General features: G+C 38.5%; 1 protein-coding gene and 1 long non-coding RNA gene across 2 annotated transcripts in view; one reads left to right on the forward strand and one right to left on the reverse strand.

Annotated features, from left to right (window-relative positions):
* LOC131509293 (uncharacterized) overlaps positions 1 to 20,887 on the forward strand; it is a 127,142-nt gene that overhangs the window by 21,168 nt on the left and 85,087 nt on the right. The window lies entirely within an intron of this gene.
* Positions 19,082 to 19,978, reverse strand: LOC131509289 (large ribosomal subunit protein eL6-like). Its single transcript, XM_058724845.1, has one exon. It carries the CDS (start codon positions 19,976 to 19,978, stop codon positions 19,112 to 19,114), a length of 867 nt encoding a protein of 288 aa, XP_058580828.1. The 3' UTR covers positions 19,082 to 19,111.

Genomic DNA, 20,887 nt, shown 5'->3' on the forward strand with positions numbered 1-20,887 from the left:
TCACCCACTTACCACTTCCCTGGAGACCTCCTTTGTAAACTGGCTAGCCAACACTACCAGGTAGCTTCTGTGCCCCTTTCCAGGGGACAGTGGAAATTGTGTACACTCTCACAGCATGTGGAGCTAAAACAGCCCTGGGCCACTAGATTCAGTCCCTTTTTTTTTTTTTGCCTTATCACATCTCTTGGAGGATTTTTATCTCTGACGCAATGTGCAGAGGACTATATGAGGCAGTATCTTCCCAGCCTGTCAAGTGGAAAAGGAACAAGAGGCCCTCTGCTTTTAACTTTCCCCTTAACCTAACACTTACCATCTGGGATTTTGGCTTGGGAGGCAGGATTTCCACAACACACATGCCTGACCCTCTGCCTCTCCTCTCTCTCTTCTTCCTAGAGCCTACCAAGCCTGAAGGTTGAGCTTTTATTTTCTGTCTCCTTCCTGTCTGCTAGGCACTTTTCCTATGGCATATTCTTCTCCATGCCAACTCTAATCCTACACCTTAGACTAAACAGTAAATGTAGAATTCAGGGAAAGAAATTAGCTGATAAGGGAATATACAAACTTTGGGAAATTCTTAAAAAATGGTACCTGTTATATGTATGTATCTTTTATTTAGTTTAACTAGGCAAAGATGAGGTCATGCTACATACAATGTTCTGTTTCTTCTTTTTCAACTTAATATTTCCTGAAGATCTTTCCATAGTCACACAAAAACACACATCTACCTTCTTTTTTAAGAGCTACATAATAGTCCATAAAATCTAGCATAGTTTATTTATCCAGTCTCCTTCTAAAGGATGTTTAGGTCATTTCCAGTCATTTTCTATAAAAATATTGCTGTAATGAACATTACTACATATAGTTTTGGTTTTCTTGCATATTTGTGTGAGTATATCTTTTGGCTCTATCTCTAGCAATGGAATTACTGAACCAACTGGCATGTGAATTTAAGATTATCTAAGAAAGTTCTAGCACTTTTCAGTTTCATCTGTGATAGTAAAGTCATCATTTTCCCTTAAGATAATGGCTTTTATAACTATGCCAGTGATAAAGAGAGCATGAGAATACATTTGGAAGAAAGAGAGGACGAAATAGGAAGGAAAGAGATGAGTCATTTGGCAAGTGCCAGTGTTATGTGGAACTGAGTATAAGGTTCATGGATATTGGGAACCATAGAGACTTGGGTGATAATTCTAGTTCTGCCATTTATTAACTGTGTGACCTCAGTTTCCCCATTTATATGGGTTGTTGTGAAGATCAAATCATGTTATACATGTATAGTATTTAGTATTTGATAACTGCTTATTCTCAGAACTACTATTATGTACCTGGTACTATGTTAGATGTTTAACATTGTACCAGACAATGAAGGGAATGCAAAAGAAGTACTAGACTTTATTCCAGATTAGTTGGAAAAACACAGCAAACCTGTCGGAAACCATGGGGAAGCAATGAAGAAGCTTCAAAAGCTCTAAGTGCCCTGGAAACTCAGATCTACTTTGGAGATTGTTTGTGTGGATAATTGAAAAAAAAAATATTTTCCAATGAGATACTTTCTTCTCAGAAGTTTGATGCTTTGAAAAAGAGCCCTCTTTAATTTCACATGACTTTCTTCAAAGCATCTCATAAAACATATGATAGGCTGATATGTCAACCTCATTTTTCAAAAGTTCAATTACATGTTTGTCATGGTTTCTATAGAGTCAGCATCCTGAAACTCTTTAAAAATGTTATTGGTATCTGGGTTGAAAAGTAGCTTCAGAGTAGAGTTGAGGTCAATTTGGTTCTTCCAGTTGGTTTCAAAGGGAAATTTTAGGCTTCTCTTAAGGATTGTTTTGTAAAATGTCAAAGTCTTGTGTGTGTCTCTGGTTGAGGGTGCAGTGGTGCCTGCCCTGGGTCGAAGGGGAAATGATGAGATAATGAAACTTAACTGTGGCTCTGCTCAACTAGGAGATGGAAGGGCAGATACAGTCCCAAAACTGGCCCTATTACATCATGACATTCACTAGTGATACTGTGGATACACTGTTTGGGACCTTCTTCAGTCTCTCCTCTATTACTCATCTCTTACAGTTTTAGGGTGAGTCAGACCTGGATTCGAGCCCTCATTATGGCTCTTACTACCTATATGACCTTAGGGAACTCTTTTCAGTTTATGCTTTCTCTCTTCAGTTTATGCACATTGGATACAAATGTCCATAAATGTGCATTTTAATGCATACTTCAGGAGATTCTGATATGGGAGGAAGGGGCGAGGACCTTTTAAGGAACTAAAATCTTGGAGAGGTGGGGTGACTTGCCTAAGACCATGCAACCAATCAGTGGCAAAGTCCAAAATTGATCCCGAGTTTCCTGCCCCTGGGTTCAAGCATTTTGCAGTGGCCTACCAGGGTTTGGGGCCAGGGGTCGGGGGGAGGAGGGTGGGTAGGAGAAGAATCCTCCAGTGTGGTCTCCAAATGTAAAGCAGCTCAAGACAGAAAGACAGACCCTAGACTGACATACCCATTTAGTTCCAAGGTGCACTACCTTTCTTGTCTCTCCTTCCTTCCAGTTTTCCCAGTGCTATGCCCCTCTTCTTCAAGCTCCAGGGAAAAACACAGGAGTCATTGCAGATACCTTGCACTCTCTCATCCCACATGTAATTTTCTGGAAGTCCTATCAATTTTCCCTTGTAAATTACATTCAAATTTATCTGCTTCTGTCTGTCTTCACAGCTACCACCTCAGTCCAATTTTCCATCATATCTCACCTGGACTCTAACTTTCTGTCTGTTGTCAGACTCAAGTTCCCACAGTGTGATTCTGCTCTCTCTCTTTCTCCTATCAGTTTTAAAAACTTTTAATGACACCCTATGGCTGTTAGGTTGGAGGCAAAACATGATGTGACCTCCAGTGCCCTGCAAGGTCTCGCTGTTCAGTCTTATCTTGTGTCATTCTTTTTCCTCTTTGTGCTCCTTCTTCCAGCTCCCTGACTGTGTCAGCTCCTCCTTGCCATAGGGCCTTTGTACATGTTGTTCTTTTGTCTGCAACACTCTTTTTCTCCCTTATTCCTTTGCCCAGTCAGCTCCTACTCATCCTTCAGATATTAGCTGAAGGCTTCACTTTCCTAAGAAAACCTTTCCTGCTTCCAGTTTGTCAAGTTCCTGTTACAGGCACCCTTAGAACCATCCCCGCCACCCCCGTACAGATGTTTATCAATCTGTAATTCATACATTCATTTGTCAAAATACTTGCTTAATTTCAGTCTTTCCCACCCTGTCATATGTTCCATGAGAACAGGTAGCATGACTGATATTGCTCACTGTTGTTCCTCTCGTGTATAACATGGTACCTGGCACATAGTAGGTCCTTAGTAAATATTTAATGGATGAATGAAACTTGTGTTCAATTCTTCCTTAAATCCCCCCTTGATCTACATCTAGCTCCAATCACCCAAGATTTATCTTTCATATATTTACATTTAGTTGGATACATGTATATATATATATGTATGTCTTCTATGTTCTCTTTATCATAAGGTAACTTCTACATTCCATCTCAGCCATCTTCATCAACACTTTCTAAGCTGAGTGTCTCAGATAGGAAATAGCATGGGCCTTGTGACTGTAGGGAAGGGAAGTACTTAGTAAATTACCCTTCCTCTCTCTCTTTTACTGAACTACTGGGGAAATCCCTTTGACCATGAAAGCAAGAGACAGAGTTAGGCTGGAGGCCACAGACTAACATGGTTTGTATAGAGCCATGAACACTAGATAACTCAGGAAAAGAAGATGGAAATCCATAGCTATTCCTAGTCCACTGAATTATTTTACCTGTGACAGTAGTGTTAGGTTGCTCTCTGAGACCTTGTGGTTGATCATCTCAGGGATTTAATATTATTATAAATCATTATTGCTAATTGCTTTCAACTATAACTGAATACCTAGACAGGATCTAAGATTGGTAGATGGTCGGGTTCCATGGTGTAGGGCATATCACCAAGTATGTGTTTAACAGGCCAAACAAACTATTAGCCTGAGGTGGAGATGGGGTGGGAAGGCTCTGAGATCTTCCCTGGGGCATCTGGAGTGTCCCCAAGAACCAGAAAGATGGCATTGTGAAACTAGGGACTATCCAAGACCGGGCATGCAGTGCCTTTGCACTTAGTGCTTAGTAACGCCATCAATTTTATTATTGCTATAGGGAACAAATAGGCACGTTTTTGCTTTAGTGGGGGAGAAAATAACATGCACAGCTCTCCTGTTCTCCAAGGCATAGACACATTGGAATTTGTCTACTTGTTTATTGAAACATTCCAATATCTTAAATATGGGACCTTTCTTTTAAATTTTTTTTTCAACGTTTTTTATTTATTTTTGGGACAGAGAGAGACAGAGCATGAACGGGGGAGGGGCAGAGAGAGAGGGAGACACAGAATCGGAAACAGGCTCCAGGCTCGGAGCCATCAGCCCAGAGCCTGACGCGGGGCTCGAACTCATGGACCGCGAGATCGTGACCTGGCTGAAGTCGGACGCTTAACCGACTGCGCCACCCAGGCGCCCCAATGGGACCTTTCTTTTAAAAGACAATCCTAAGTAGAAAAATCTATAACATGCTTCAAGTGTTGGCTAAGAGGAAGCTTTTTCTAAGTGCCTTTTGTTGTGTAATCATTGAATTCCTGCCTGAGCTATGAGAATTAATTGAGAAACTGGTCTCCTGTTGTAACTTTTACCACGTTTTTACTCTTCCTTTAGAAATCTTAGCACAAGGTATTGTTATTTGTTGTTTGTGTCTTTTTTCTTTTTTTAACCAACTTGTGCCCTTCCTACTAGACCTTAAGCTCCATGGGAGCAAGAATTTCTATTTTGATGACTCCTGTGTATCCATCTCTGGTACAGGATAGGTGCTCAATAAACATTTACAAGTATCAATTCACTTAGTCCCCCTAGGAGCCTAGAAGGTGGCTGTCATTATCATCTTCATTTTGTCAGTGAGGAAGCTATGGATAGACAGGTTAAGTAATTTGCTAGTAGAAACTATAATAGAACCAAATCAGTCTGGATGAGTTAATCATTATGATCTACCACAATTTTGTTTTTTCAAGAATAAAAGCTCCATGGGAATAGACTTGGAGGAGCTTTGCATATGTGATATATGAATCATTCAGACAGACATGTTAAGGATGCAGTCAGCTGGGAACTACATACAGTGTGTGCCCAAATGTGGGGGAAGGAGTGGAGGGAGGTAGACAGATGAGGAGATGGTAAATGGAAGGGGCAAGTCTGGTCAGAAATACTCCAAGAGCTAAGGTGGTCTGGCCTGGTCTGTTTCATAACACTCTTCTTTTTCTGGATTAGAGGTCAAGATCTGGGTTGTTTCTATACTTGGAAGCAGGGGATGTATTTTGCAAGATTCCCGAAGCCAAACATAGAGCTTGTGTGCTTTCTAGCTGCATGATTGATTCTAACTCTCTCTGATACATTGACGAGCTTTCTAGCTGCATGATTGATTCTAACTCTCTCTGATACATTGACGAGCTAGAGCAGGTAATGGGTTCAGGAAGGTTCATGCTGGCCTATGGCATGCTCTCTTTCATTAAGATACTTTATTTCATAGAGCTAGGTCTTGAAAATGTAATTTTAAGTAAGTTCTTTAGCAATAATTTATGCTCATGAGTTTAAAATGGAAATCCATCAGTCTAGAGGGGCAAAAAATGAAGAGTACCCTTATCCAGAATTCTTATTTGCATCTGTCGGCCTCCGTAGAGTCTCATCTTTTTCCCCCCTCTCTCTCATGTAAATGGGAGTATACATATAATGTGCTCCAAATTATTTTTTTAAAAATAGATTTAGTTTGTCAACTTCTGGGTTAATAATGATAGATTGAACATAAATTTTTTCTGCCTCCAAAACTACTGAAACTGCAGAAAGGGATTTTCTTTTAAGATGAAAAGTTATAAAAATGAGACAAATAAAAGAGGAGTTGGGACACCTGGGTGGCTCAGTCAGTCGAGCATCTGACTTGATTTCGGCTTAGGTCGTGATCCTGGGGTTGTGTGATCAAGCTCTGCACTGAGCATGGAAACTGCTTAAGATTCTCTCTCCCTCTGCTCGTCTCCCCTGCTTGTACACTCTCTCTCTGTAAAATTGAAAAAAAAAAAAAAAAAAAAGAGGAGTCAACAGTTGTTAGCATTCTGGAAGCAGAAAGGCAGAGTGGCAACTGATATAGACCCAGGAAAGCTGAACCCTAAACTGGCCATGGAGAAAGCTTAGAGCCATCTGCTTTAGGTCAGGATGCCTATGATTCAGCATATGACAGCCAGAACATGAGTTTAGGGTGATAAGAAGCAGGGAGTTAGGGATGTGGGGATCAGGGTGTCTAGTCTGGGAATGCAAGGCATAGGTGAAGGCATGGACTCTATACCGAAAATGGGGGGATTATATGCATAATAATGCACACACTGAAGATGTTTTCCCTTTTGGCTCTCTGGGCATGACAGGCCTTTATCCTCCAAGTAGGAACTTGAAGGGTATACCATAGGGAATCTGACCTGTGCAAGCAGAATGACATAAAGGCATCGATACCATATCAGCTAGATTACTGTACAGTGAAGCTCAAAGTCAATAAGCCCCATCCCCAAGCTTAAAACTTCCAATCAGCCCTTTCTTCACCTTCTTTAGAACATGAGTAGACAACTGACTGTGTAAGGACAGCATCTAACATGAGAGAGTCCAAAATAAACAGAAACACAACAGAAGTAGAAACAGATTGTGCAGTTAGAAGAAAACCTGAAAATAAAATCCTCAGGGAAAATATTTCTTCCATGAAAGAAGAATGAGATGCTATAAAAAGTAATGGTTTGAAACACAAATAATCCTTGGATATTAGAAACATACCAGATGTGAAAAACTCAAAAGAAAGGTTGAATGAAAAGGTGAGAAACACCTTTCTCTAGAAAGTAGAGCAACAGTTGAAAACAGAACAAAGAGAAGAAAATTAGAGGATGAGTCCAGGAAACCCAACAACTGACAGTACAAATTTCAGAAAGAAAGGAAGTGTAGAGAACATGGATGGGAGAACATTTTTTTTAGAACTGCAAGGACATGAATTTTGAAATTAAGGAGGCCCAATATTTGTCCAGAACAATAAATTAAAAGATGTTTCCACCATAATTGTGAAATTTTGTTACCTTGCGAATAAGGAAGAATTTACAAGCTCCCAGAGATAGAAACAGGTCACGTACAAGTGATCAGCAATTAAAAGGGCTTTGAACTTCTCAACAGCAGTGCTGGAAACTAGAAGACCATGGGCAATACTTCCAAAAATATGAAGGGCATTCATTTCCAACGTGGATGCCTATAGGAACCCAAACTATGAGTCAAGTAAGAAGGTGCACAAAAGATACTTTCAGACAGGCAACTCTGTAAAACTTACAAAAAGTTCCCCTTTTCAGGAAGCACCTGGAGGATACACTCCATATAAATAAATGAAGAAGCCAAGAAAGAGGAAGGCATGGAATACACTGCAGAGAAGGGAAGGGAATCTCCTGGAGAGTGAAGGGAGATCCCAGGACAATGATTGCGCATCAGATGTAGAGGGCAAGCAGTACTGATTGGAACTGCATGACTCAGGAAGAGGATTGAAAGCTGTCATCACTAAGTCTCCCGCTATTGTAGAAGTCTTTTTTTTTTTTTTAATGTTCATTTATTTTGAGAGAGAGAGAGAGAGAGAGAGAGAGAGAGAGAGAGTGCATGTGCACTCAAGCAGGGGAGGGGCAGAAAGAGAGGGGGAGAAAGAGAGAGAGAGAGAATCCCAAGCACGCTCTGTGCTGTCAGTGCAGAACCCCATATGGGGCTCAGTCTCATGAAGTGTGAGGTCATGACCTGAGCCAAAATCAAGAGTTGGATGTTTGACTGAGCCACCCAGGTGCCCCTGTCTTTTTTTTTTTTTAATTACTATTGTGATAAAAACATAAAATTTACCATCTTGACCATTTTAAGTGTACAGTTTAGTAGTGTTAGTGTTTCACATTGCTGTGAAATAGATCTCCAGAACTTTTTCATCTTACAAAACTGAGAGGTTCTATAACCATTAAATAACAACTTCCCCTCCCCCCATTCCCTCATTATTTTACTTTATGTTCCTTTGAATTCAACTATGTTAGACACCTCATATAAGTGGAATCATACAGTATTTGTGGTATTTTTAAAATTTTTAATGTTAATTTATTTTTGAGAGAGAGACAGAGACAGAGTGTGAGTGGGGAAGGGGCAGAGAGAGAGGGAGACACAGAATCCGAAGCAGGCTCCAGAGCCTGAGCTTTCAGCACAGAGCCTGATGTGGGGCTCGAACTCACAAACTGTGAGATCATGACCTGAGCCAAAGTCAGATGCTTAACCGACTGGGCCACCCAGGTGCCCCTGTGGGTTTTTTTTTTTTTTTTATGTTTATTTATTTTGAGAGAGAGAGAGAAGAGTGAGCACAGAACCCAAAGTGGGGCTTGATCTGACAAACTGTGAGATCATGACCTGAACCAATATCAAGATTCAGATGCTTAACTGACTGAGTCACCCAGGCGCCCCCAGGATTTGTGTTTTGTGACTGGCTTAGGTCACTTACCACAATGTCTTCAAGGTTCATCCAAGTTGTAGCATGTGGCAGGATTTCCTTCCTTTTAAAGGCCAAATAATACTCCATTGTACGTATGTGCTAGATCTGGTTTATTCATTTACCTGTTAATGGATGTTTGGTTTGCTTCCACTTCTTGACTGTTACGAATAATGTTCCTTTAAGGATGGGTATACAAATAATCTCTTTGAGACCCTACCTTCAATTCTTTGGGATATATACTCAGAAGTGGGGTTCTTGGATCATATGGTAGTTCTATTTTTAATTTTTTGAGGAACTGCTATACTATTTTCATAGTAGTCACACCATTTTACAATCCTATCAACAGTGCACAAGCGTTCTAATTTCTCCACATTTTTGCTAACACTTGTTATTTTCTGTTTTGTTTTGTTTTTTTAACGTTTATTTATTTTTGGGACAGAGAGAGACAGAGCGTGAACTGGGGAGGGGCAGAGAGAGAGGGAGACACAGAATCAGAAGCGGGCTCCAGGCTCCGAGCCATCAGCCCAGAGCCCGACGCGGGGCTCGAACTCACGGACCGCGAGATCGTGACCTGAGCCGAAGTCGGACGCTTAACCGACTGAGCCACCCAGGCACCCCATTCTGTTTTGTTTTTTAATAGTACCCATTCTAATGTGTGAGGGGTGATATTTCATTGTAGTTTTGATGTGTGTTGCTCTGACAATTAGGTGACGTTGAACTTCTTTTCATATGCTTGTTGTCCATTTGTAGATCATCTTTGGAAAATGTCTATTTATGTCCTTTGCCCATGTATATGGTATATATATAAGGGTTCAACCACTGTTTTCCATGTGGATATCCAGTTTTCCAAGCACCATTTGTGAAGGAGATTGTCTTATTTTCACTGAGTAGTCTTGACACCTTTGTTGAAGATTATTCAACTATTTAATGAAAGTTTACTTTGGGGCTGTCCATTCTATTCCACTGATCTATATTTCTGTCTTTATGCCCGCACCATATTTTTTGATTGTGGTAGCTTTATAGTATGTTTTGAAATTAGGAAGTGTGAGTCCTCCAAATTTTTTTCACTATTGTTTTGGCTATTTGGGGTACCTTGAGATTCCACATGAACTTTAGGATGAATTTTTCTATTTCTGCAAAAAATGCTGTTGGGATTTGATAAGGATTATCACATTGAATCTGTAGATTTCTTTGGGTAGTTTGAACATTGTACCACTCTTTTAAATTGTCTAAAACTCCTAGAATATGAGTTTGATCAAAATGAGTATATCAAATAAGAAAGAGGATAGGACATCTCTGGGAACTGATAGATTGCCTGATGGGATTGACCAGTGGAACACTTTACTGAAAGGCCATTGGACAGTGTAGAAGAGTTAGTATAATAGGTATATGGATATTCAAGCTAATAAAAAAGGTGATTATTTAATTAAGGAAAAATAAAACAAGAAGGGAAACACTATTACAACACATTATAGTGCTTGGCTGTCATCAATATTTGAATGGGCATATAATGTAAATATTGAATAGTTAACCAAAAAGTATAATGTATATAAAGTTGTGAGAGTGAAAGCAGTGTTGGTAAAGCTAGACCTTCATTTGCCCATAAGGAAGTCAATAATGAGCCAAAAGGCAGCAGTATTCTATTTTTTTAATTAAAAAAATGTTAACGTTTATTCACTTTTGAGAGCAGGGGAAGAGCAGAAAGAGAGAGAGACACACACACAATGTGAAGCACGCTCCAGCCTCTGTCAACACAGAGCCGTCAACACAGAGCCCGATGTCGGGCTCGAACTCACGATGATGCCCTGAGCCAAAGTCAGACACTTAACCATCTGAGCCACCCAGATGCCCCTTAATTAATTTTTTTTTTAATTGAAGTACAGTTGACATACAATGCTATATTAGTTTCAGGTGGGCAATAGTGACTTGACAGTTCTATACATTATGCTATATTTACCATGCATGGTAAGTATAGCTACCACACAATGTTTTTACATTATTGACTACATTCCCCATGCTGCATTTTGCACCCCTGTGACTTACTTATTTTATATCTAGAAGTTTGTACCTCTTACTCCCCTTCACTTATTTCACCCATCCTTCTGCCCCTTCCCTCTGGCAACCTCCAGTTCTCTGTATTTATGATTCTGTTGCTGTTTTCATCTGTTTGTTCATTTATGTTGTTTTTTAAATTTTTTTTTTAACGTTTATTTATTTTTGAGACAGAGACAGAGCATGAACGGGGGAGGGTCAGAAAGAGGGAGACACAGAATCTGAAACAGGCTCCAGGCTCTGAGCTGTCAGCACAGAGCCCGACGCAGGGCTCGAACTCACGGACCGCGAGATCATGACCTGAGCCGAAGTCGGCCGCTCAACCGACTGAGCCACCCAGGCGCCCCATCATTTATGTTGTTTTTTAGATCCCACATGTAAGTGAAATCATATGGTATTTGTCTTGCTCTGTCTGGCTTATTTCACCTAGCATATATCTCTAGGCCCATCCATGTTGTCACGAAGGGCAAAATTTCATTCTTTTTTATGGGTGAGTAATATTCTATTGTGTATGTAAACCACATCTCCTTTATCCATTCATTCATCTATTGGTGGATATTTCCATATACTGGCTATTGTAAATGATGCTGCAATAATCCTAGAGGTGCATATTTTTGAATTAGTGTTTTGAATTAGTGTTTTCATTTTCTTTGGGTAAATACCCAACAGTGGGATTATTGGATTATTTGGTATTTTATTTTATTTTATTTTATTTTATTTTATTTTATTTTATTTTATTTTATTTTTATTTATTTATTTTGAGGAAACTCCATACTATTTTCCACAGTGGTTGCACAAATTTACATTCTCTGCAACAGTGTGTGAGGGTTCCCTTTTCTCCACATTTTTGTCGACACTTGTTATTTCTTGTCTTTTTGATATTAGTCAACCTGATAGGTGTAAGGTGATCTCTCAGTGTGTTGATTTGCATTTCCCTGATAGTGATGTTGAGCATCTATCCACATGTCTGTTGGCCATCTGTATGTCTTTGGAAAAATGTCTATTCAGGTCCTCTCCTTACTTATAATCAGATTATTGTTGTTATTATTATTATTATTATTTGTGTGTTGAGTTGTGTGAGTTCTTTATATATTTTGGATATTAACCCCTCATGAGATATATCATTTATAAATGATGTATTATTTGCCTTTTTGTTTTGCTGATGGTTTTCTTCACTGTGCAAAAGCTTTTCATTAGGTGTAGTCCCAATAGTTTATTTTTGCTTTTGTTTCCTTTGCTTGAAGAGACATATCTTGAAAAATGTTGCTAAGGCATTTTAAGGAGTTTTATAGTTTCAAGTCTTACATTTAGGTCTTTAATCTATTTTGAGTTTACTTTTGTACATAGTGTAAGAGTAGTCTAGTTTCATTCTTTTGCATGTGTCAAGATAGCAGTATTCTTTGTTTAGTGTCATGCTATCCAATATGATAGCCACTAGCTATTTAGCACTGAAAATATGAATGGCCCAAATTGAGATATGCTCTTAGTGTGAGCTACACATTGAATTTTGAAGACTTGTCCAAAAGGAGAATATAAAATATCTCATTAAGAATTTTTTATAGATTACATGTTACAATGATAATATTTTATCATTTCACTTGTTTCTTTTACCTTTTTAAAAAATGTGGCTACCAGGGAATTTAAAATTACATATGTGGCTTGTATTATATTTCTATTGGACAGCCCTGGTTTAGAAATAAAGTGATGTGTAAACACCAAAGATAAGCTAAGATAGAGAAAAGTGATTGGTTGTCTCTAAGAATTGGAGGAGTGGGGAAGGGTGGAATAGAGAATTAGTGTATTTTGTTTTAAATCACTGCATATATGATTGTTAAATACAATCTAATTAAAATATATTTTTTTGGACAGTTTCTCCTATTAGTCCATTTAGATTTACCTCATCTTTTAGGAACTGTATAATATTCCACTGTATGAAGTTACCATTATTGCTACAATTAGTTCCCCTTTGTTGTGGATAGTAAAATTGTTCTAGATTTTTTTTTTTTGCTAATATCTCTGAACATAGAAGATTTTGCCATATTTTACTTGTAAGATAAACATCCGTAAGTAGTCTTCTGGGACAAAAGGTATGTGCATTTTAAGTTGTCATTAACTTATAAAATTTCTCTTCTGAGAAATTACACTAGTTTACACTTTGACCAATAATACCAACTTCTCCACATTTTGATCAAAATAGAAATTACCAATTTTTTAAGCCCGCACTTTTTTGTAATTATTCATGATTTTGAACATTGTGTGTATGTTTTACTGGCCGGTGTCCTCACTCTGTTCATATCTTTTGCTCACTTTTATTTTGGGTTGTTGTCTTTTTTTACATGATTTATAAGAGTGGATACTTTCTTGATGGATTCCAGGGGCTGTAGTAGATGGAAAAGATGTTTGTCCTCCTAAAAGAAGACCAATCCAGAAGTGTCTAACAAGGGAACAATTGAGAATGTTTGTTTTTGTGACATTTTGTAATTGGCAAAAAAAATAAAAAATAAAAACATCATTTAAATAAATAGAGCTACATTTGTCCCAGAAAGAAAAACAACCAATCAATCCTGTTAAAATAGTAGCTAATTAGGGTAATAAAAGTAGCTAATTAGGGTAATAAAATAGTAGCTATTAGGTTAATAAAAGATTGTCTTGAGGGGACAAGTAATTGTGTGGCAAGAAAAAGATTGCTTTTTAGTTTTTAGTCTGTGCCACCTCCTTCCTGACCACTTTGTTTAACTTCCTTCTAAGTTTTTGTAATTCTTCAGCCCTAACCTTATAAAAGTAGTCTCATCCAGTCTGAATTTTTACATACCCACATACTCTGTTTATATATTATATAAACTATGAAATGGTTTACCTCCTCCACACTGTTCTTTCCCTTTATTCCCTAGCAGCCTGTCTTCAGGAGCAGCAGCTACTGTGAAGACAGGGTTCAAACACTTGACAGTGTGCATGGTCTATTGAGTTAAAGTAAAGGACACATGTGGGTTGTTAATAGTCTCATTATTCTGTCAGAGGAAAGAGTTGTTTCTGATAGTGCAGCAGCTAGCGCTAACTTACCTAAATAACTTCTCTTTCCTCTAATTTAATAGTAAAATACCTGCGCGAAAATAAAGAAGAAAAATGTATCAGAGTGGGGAGAAGTATGTGAGGGAGGTGTGTAAGGTGCAGGTCAACATACAGAATAGCTTACAATCTAAAAATAAGCATCTCTTCGTTGTTTAAAGAAACAGAGGACCAGAAAGCCCCACATACTGTCAGAGAGTACATGTCTTTATCACTAGGAAGTTTTTTCCTCAGCCACCCCATTTTGCATCCTTCTCTTTAAACATCTCTGGAGGATGGAGGTGCCATAATTATTTTCAGAAAACTGTATGTCAAGCACTTCTGCAAATCAGAAGGGTCCTACTTTACTCAGTTGGGGTCATTTCCTCTTCTATCCTTTATGGAAAGAGACTGGACCACTATTCATAACCTAATAATCTTCCACGGTCTTCTTATAACATTTCTACCCTGGCTTCTTCAAATTAAAAGAATTCTCCTTGATACATTTTTCCCCCCTACATCCTTGAATAATTTCAAAGCTCCTTTCTGACTTATCTCTCCATATGGCACCGAAACAGTTCTCTCCTAGAGTTGAAATTTGTGACTGAGTATTTAATTATTTTAAATTTTTTTTTTAACATTTATTTACTTCGAGACAGAGAGAGACAGAACATGAATGGGGGAGGGGCAGAGAGAGAGGGAGACACAGAATCAGAAGCAGGCTCCAGGCTCTGAGCTGTCAGCCCAGAGCCCGACGCGGGGCTCGAACTCACGGAGCGTGAGATCGTGACCTGAGCTGAAGTCGGCCGCTTAACCGACTGAGCCACCCAGGCGCCCCGAGAATTTAATTATTTTAATGTAACTAGTGGTAGAAATTAAAAGTGATGGTCTGGTTTTGTCATTGCTGAAAGTCTTCACCCTTTTTCTTTCGTGTTTCCAAACTCCAACCTCCGACTTCAACTCCACTGCCAGTAACAACCACCTGTTTCTAGGGCTTACAGTATAAATTCAACAAAACATAAAACTGCTGGCAGTACCAGAAGCTGTTATGGAACACTCCAAGATAGAACAATCCATTGTTACAATAACATTCTGTGAAGGTCTGCCAACACAGGCACCAAAGTTTTGGTGTGAAGTCTGGTAGGGCTCATCCAGACATAGAGGAAGTTCCACCTCTAATTTCTGAAGACAAACAAGAAAAACGTCACTTGAGAATGAAGAAGCATATACCATGGAATTTGACCTTGATCTAATTTACTATGCAATTAACTCCAGCATAATTACATTCAATACATTATCAGTGATTTACAGTGGGGCACCGATACTAACTTCCTGTTCTTCCTGCCTAAAGTATTAGTGAATCAAGCCCTTATCCAAGGATGGTTATGAGAACTGCCTTCCTTCCATTCTGGCTTAGATCTCTCATCTGTGCTCCTGTGCTTAAGCTAGTCAGGGTGGGGCAGTTACATTCTTGAATGAAGAATCCTATTCTCATCCTCTGTTTTTGTGCTCTTTCAAAGTTATTTGTAGAGTTTTTGCCAACTGCAAGGCTAAGGTTTAGCCTCCCATCAAAGGAGGACGTGGTAAGACTGTTGTTTGTCACATATTACTAAGAAATAGCTGTCCTTCTATCTTTATATATAGTCTTGTTCTTCTCTGTTCTCTTTTTTTCTGGTGACCTGACACTGTGTTCTGTCCATTCCCTTTGGCTGAAAAAATTACTTCCTGCTTTTCACCCATTGAGAATGAGTATTGTTCCCTCTACTTACAGAACATGCTCAATCGAGAAAATTTGGAAAACACCAAAAAGCACGAGGGAAAAACTATTCACAATTCTACTACCCAGAAGTCATCACTATTAATATTTTAGGATATACGCACACAACACAGACATATACACATACACACACGTGCATTTTAATTTATATTACAAAAGAACTATCATACTATGCTTCCTGTGTGACACCATTTTAAAATTTGACAACATGTTATATTTATCTTCCCATAGTATTCATATAAAAAAAGGATTTTATAATATTTTTGTTAATAGATTTTATTAGTTCAGTTTTATGGAGATAGATGAACCATTTCCATTTTTCTATTGTAGGGAACATGATTGCACAGACAACTTTGCACTCATTTGACATTTTCTTCAGAATAAAGTCCTAGAAGTGAAATTGTAGGGTAAAATGTCATATATACTTTAAGCATATTGATAAATGTTGCCATGTTGCCCTTCATAAAGGTGGTACCAGTTTGCTCATACCAGCAGTTTATGGAAATGCCTATATCTCAAGACTGTGGTTAACAGTGGGCACTTTTAAATCGTTTCCATTTTGATAGGTATAAAATGGTATCTCAGTATTTATATGACATTTCTCTGATTATGAGTCTAAATATATTTACATGTGTTTCATGATTAGATAAAATTTTTGTGTGTGATTTGCTTCTTTAGGTCGCTGGTCCTTTTTTGTTTTTGGTCATCTTTTTCTTCTTTCTTTGTGTTGACACATAAAGTCCACTTTATGGCAGCATGGTAGAGTGGTTATTAGCCTAGAAACTGACTGCCTGGGCTCAAATCCCACTCTATCTCTTACTGGCTGTGTAACCCTGGGTAAGTTACTTAGCTTCTCTGTGCCTCAGTTTTCTCATCTATAGAATGAAGAATCATGCCTACCTCAGAGTATTGTGGTGAGAAGTAAATAAGTTAGTATATGCAAACCATTTAAAACACTCTTGGGCACATGGTAATTTCTAAATAGATGTGAGTAATTATAAATACTTAAGATACTCTCAACATAGTAAGGATATGGACCCTTTGGTATGTAAGTTGTAAATAGTTTTCCCCTATTTTCTTAATTTCATATATTGCTTCTTAGCCACAAAATAAAATTTATTATTATTTTAATAGCTCCTGCCATGGTGTAATGCATATCCCTTTCTTATCCCAGCGTTATATAAACAGTCACCATATATTCATCCAGAGTTTTGTTTGCTTTCTCATGTGTTCATTTCACATAAAAATTTTTAATTACTTAGCCTATATAAAATTAATCTTGGTAGATAGAGTGAGGTAAGATACCAATATTATTGCTTTTAAAATCTCAGTACTGGGGCGCCTGGGTGGCTCGGTCGGTTAAGCGTCCGACTTCGGCTCAGGTCACGATCTCACGGTCTGTAAGTTCGAGCCCCGCATCAGGCTCTGTGCTGACAGCTCAGAGCCTGGAGCCTGTTTCAGATTCTGTGTCTCCCTCTCTCTCTGCCCCTCCCCTGTTCATGCTCTGTCTCTCTCTGTCTCAAAAATAAATAAACATTAAAAAAAAAATTTTTTTTTTAAAAATAAAATCTCAGTACTATTTATTGAAGAATCTCTCATCTGCCTATTTACTTGAAATGCCACCTTTATTGTGTGGTAAATAATTACACGTACTTTCAGTTTCTGGACTTCCTATTCCATTTCATGGAGCTGGCTATCCCTCCTTATCAGCAGCACTACATTACTCAAATTATTGTAGCTTTAAAATATATCTTACTTTCTGGCAATGAAAGTGCCTCCTTTGTTATTACTCCTTTTACTCTCTTAGCTATCACATCTTATTAAGTTTGGAATAATTTTTTAACATCCGAAAAATCTTTTTTTTTTATTGAAATTTGAATTAAATGTATAAATTATTGTGGATTGAATTGACATCTTTACAATGCTGACTTTTCTCATGTAGTAAGGCAGTTTACATCTATTCTTCAAATGTTTTGTATACTTCAATAAAATTTTATTTTGTACTACAAAGGCTGATTTTATAAAAGAAAATCATGGTAAAAACACATAAAAACTTTGTTTTTATATATATATATATATATATATATATATCTCCTACGTATTTTGTTTAATACATACAAAATACACATTCCTATATATTTTGGTCTTTTTGTTTTGCTTTTGGATTAGAAAAATTTTCTATCACATATGAAATTTGATGTTATTAAAGTTTGCATCATATATGGGAGAAAGTTCTGTCTTTTTGTGTATTTTGTAACCAGTTGTCTTACCAAATGGGCCTGTTTATACTAGATGTTGTTACCTGCTATGATTTTTACTAGTAATTGTATCATTCAAATAATATTTTCATGGTCTCTTTTGTGAGTTTATACTTATTTTTTTCTTATCTCTTACTACTCAAATTTCTAACATGTTAAAACTTTGCAGTGGTTCTGAATATTTCTTGTCTGGCTTCAGTTTTTATTGGGAATATTGGCTGCTTGTTGGAGGTAACTATGCCATGTCTGATGTCATAACTAAGAACAGATTTTTCACCAAGCAAAGTCATGAAGGCTTTGTCATGTCCATGATAAAACCATTTCATATCCCTTGTGGTTGGAGTTGCACAAGGGTGGAGCCATTTACTATCTTGTGTTCAGCATGACTTAATCTGCATGTATTATATGATTTAATTCTCCTAACAGCCCTATGAAGTAGATATTGTTATCCCTATTTTCAGATGAGGAAGCAAAATTCAGGAGAATATATGAGTTAACTAATCCACAGTCACACAGCTACCATATGACAGCAGTGACATTTGAGCTACTCCTACTTGTTTTTCCTGGCGTTTTATAAAGTGATGGGAATAGTGGGAAATTCCACTACCCTGGGAAATCCAAAAGAAACATAAAGAAATATATACAGTCTTAACTCAGTAGCTCTCAATTTTTAATGTGTGCAAGAATCACCTGGGGAGTGTTTACAGTACAAATTGGCCCCTACTTTCAGAAATACCAATCAGAGGAGCTGGGCTGGGCTGGGGCCCAGAGATCTGTGATTTTGAAAGGGAAATCCACAATCCCCCCCCCCCCCCCCCCCCCGCTTTAGGAAACATTTTTAACTGTATACATAGGGCTATTTTGTCAATCAATCAATGACATTGTATAACAATATTTGGGATATAGAGATTGTGCCCAGAGCTAGTGTTACAATGCACTCCCTGCCAGCTATTCTAAGGTTGTACAGTTCAGTTCTCCAAGATCAATCATCAAGACTATTGTTCATTTAAATAGAGGAAGAAGAAACCTATGTTCCAGCTGAGTTGGGTGAAAAGCAAATATTTTATTAAATAAGATTGTTTCTGACAGTGTCTACCATATTGAGAATGATTTTTAAAAAATCTTGGGGCGCCTGGGTGGCGCAGTCGGTTAAGCGTCCGACTTCAGCCAGGTCACGATCTCGCAGTCAGTGAGTTCGAGCCCCGCGTCGGGCTCTGGGCTGATGGCTCGGAGCCTGGAGCCTGTTTCCGATTCTGTGTCTCCCTCTCTCTGCCCCTCCCCCGTTCATGCTCTGTCTGTCTCTCTCTGTCCCAAAAATAAATAAAAAACGTTGAAAAAAAAATTTTTTTTTTTGATGGATCTGTTATTTAATTAGGTTCTTTGTAAGAAATTTAGAACACCAATTTGTGAGGGTAAACTCCATTCGTGAGAGCAAACACAGAGCGGAGGTAGCCCTGAAGCTGAGGAACGGCTTTGATTTTTGGCAGAATTTGCGAGTCCACAGCTTTCTGATCAACCTTGCGCTGCTCTGTAATCTCATATTTCTCTTTCTCCGTGTCGAAGATCTCACCTTCCTGGTGTCTGGGCTTACGCAGCTTCTTCTTCTTGAAGTAAGCATCAGTGAGGTGTTTGGGGATTTTCACATTGCTGATATCAATTTTGGTGGAGGTGGCAATGACAAATTTCTGGTGTGTTCTACGCAGAGGAACTCGATTAAGGGACAGAGGTCCAGTCACAAGTAGCAAGCCACTGCTCAGTTGCTTCAGGAAAACCACTCTCTTGCCTCTGTGGCGCCCAGGGAGGATGATCGAAATGGTCCCAGGAGTGATGCTAGCTCGCAGTTTCCTCACATGCTGACTAAAAGGTTTTTTGCCGTGGCTCAACAGCTTCCGAGGCACATCTTCAGTGGGATAATACCTAGGCATTTTGCGAAGTTTAACCACTCGGGTACCACCATTCTTGTCACCACCAACTGGTTTTGTGACAGTAGCAAGAACCTTCTCCTTCTTTTTCTTTTCAATCCTGGATTTAGCTGCTGAATACTTCCTCTTGTACATGGCCTTTCTCGAATACATAGCCGATCGGGAATATCTGCCAATTCCTCTGACTAGGACAGGGTTTCGGCTGCAGTGGGGCTTCCCGTTCTTTGGCGTTTTAGCCTTGGGGTTACCCTTCTTAACCTTGCCACCAGCATCAGCCTTCTTGGCTTCAGGTTTCTTCTCCTTAGCATCCGGCTTCTCAGCTTTTTCACCCGCCATCTTGCAAGATGGGAAAATGGCTCTTGCCATTTTGCAAGAGCAAAAAAAAATTTTTTTTTTTAAAAATCTTTTGCTGGAACCCTCATTTTACCCAAAAGTAATTGGGGAGTTTCTCCAATTTATTTTTTCTTTGTCTATTACCACTTTAGCCAAATGTCATATCTGAAATTCTCTGTTTTACACGTGGTTTAAGCCTATAAATTTGGGAGCCTTTTAAGATAAGTGATTTGTTATTGTTGGATTATATTGTAAAGATTAGCTGCTACCTCTTCAGTTTGATCAGGAAGGAAAATATTTTGCATTTATATCTAGAACACATTTACTCTAGTGGCATTAAAAAGACACAGACTGAGTACGTGTGAAAGTTGCTATTTGATCTTAATTAATTCCTTAATCTTTTAAAAAAAATGTTTATTTTTGAGAGAGCGAGAGAGACACAGCATGAGTGGGGGAGAGGTGGAAAGAGAGGGAGACACAGAATCGGAAGCAGGCTGCAGGCTCTGAGCTGTCAGCACAGAGCCCAAGGCAGGGCTCGAGTTCATGAACCTGGAGATCATGAGTGAGCCGAAGTTGGATGCTTAACCGACTGAGTCACCCAGGCACCCCAATTAATTCCTTTATCTTACTTGTGCCATTTTGGACAAGTTTCCCATTAGAGAATAGATCTTACATAAGTATTAGGTCAAGTTTATCTTCCCATTCATGTCCCATAGTTTCAAACATTGAATAAAAGCTCTTACAATTTTTAAGGTTATGGATGGGAACTGATTTTATTATGGTTTTTGGAAAGCAGCCCAAGGAGATGCTGACAGGAAAAGATTTTCACCTGGTGGGGCTTCATGAAAGGGTGTTTTCATTTATTTCAAAGGGTATCTTATTAATAAAAAAAAATCTCCAAATACAGTGTAT

Source organism: Neofelis nebulosa, chromosome 4 (assembly GCF_028018385.1).
Source record: "Neofelis nebulosa isolate mNeoNeb1 chromosome 4, mNeoNeb1.pri, whole genome shotgun sequence".
Taxonomy (NCBI): Eukaryota; Metazoa; Chordata; class Mammalia; order Carnivora; family Felidae; genus Neofelis; species Neofelis nebulosa.

What these genes read in the sequence shown, in the direction of transcription:
- LOC131509289 (XM_058724845.1), bottom strand. Translation starts at nt 19,978, where the DNA reads ATGGCGGGTGAAAAAGCTGAGAAGCCGGATGCTAAGGAGAAGAAACCT.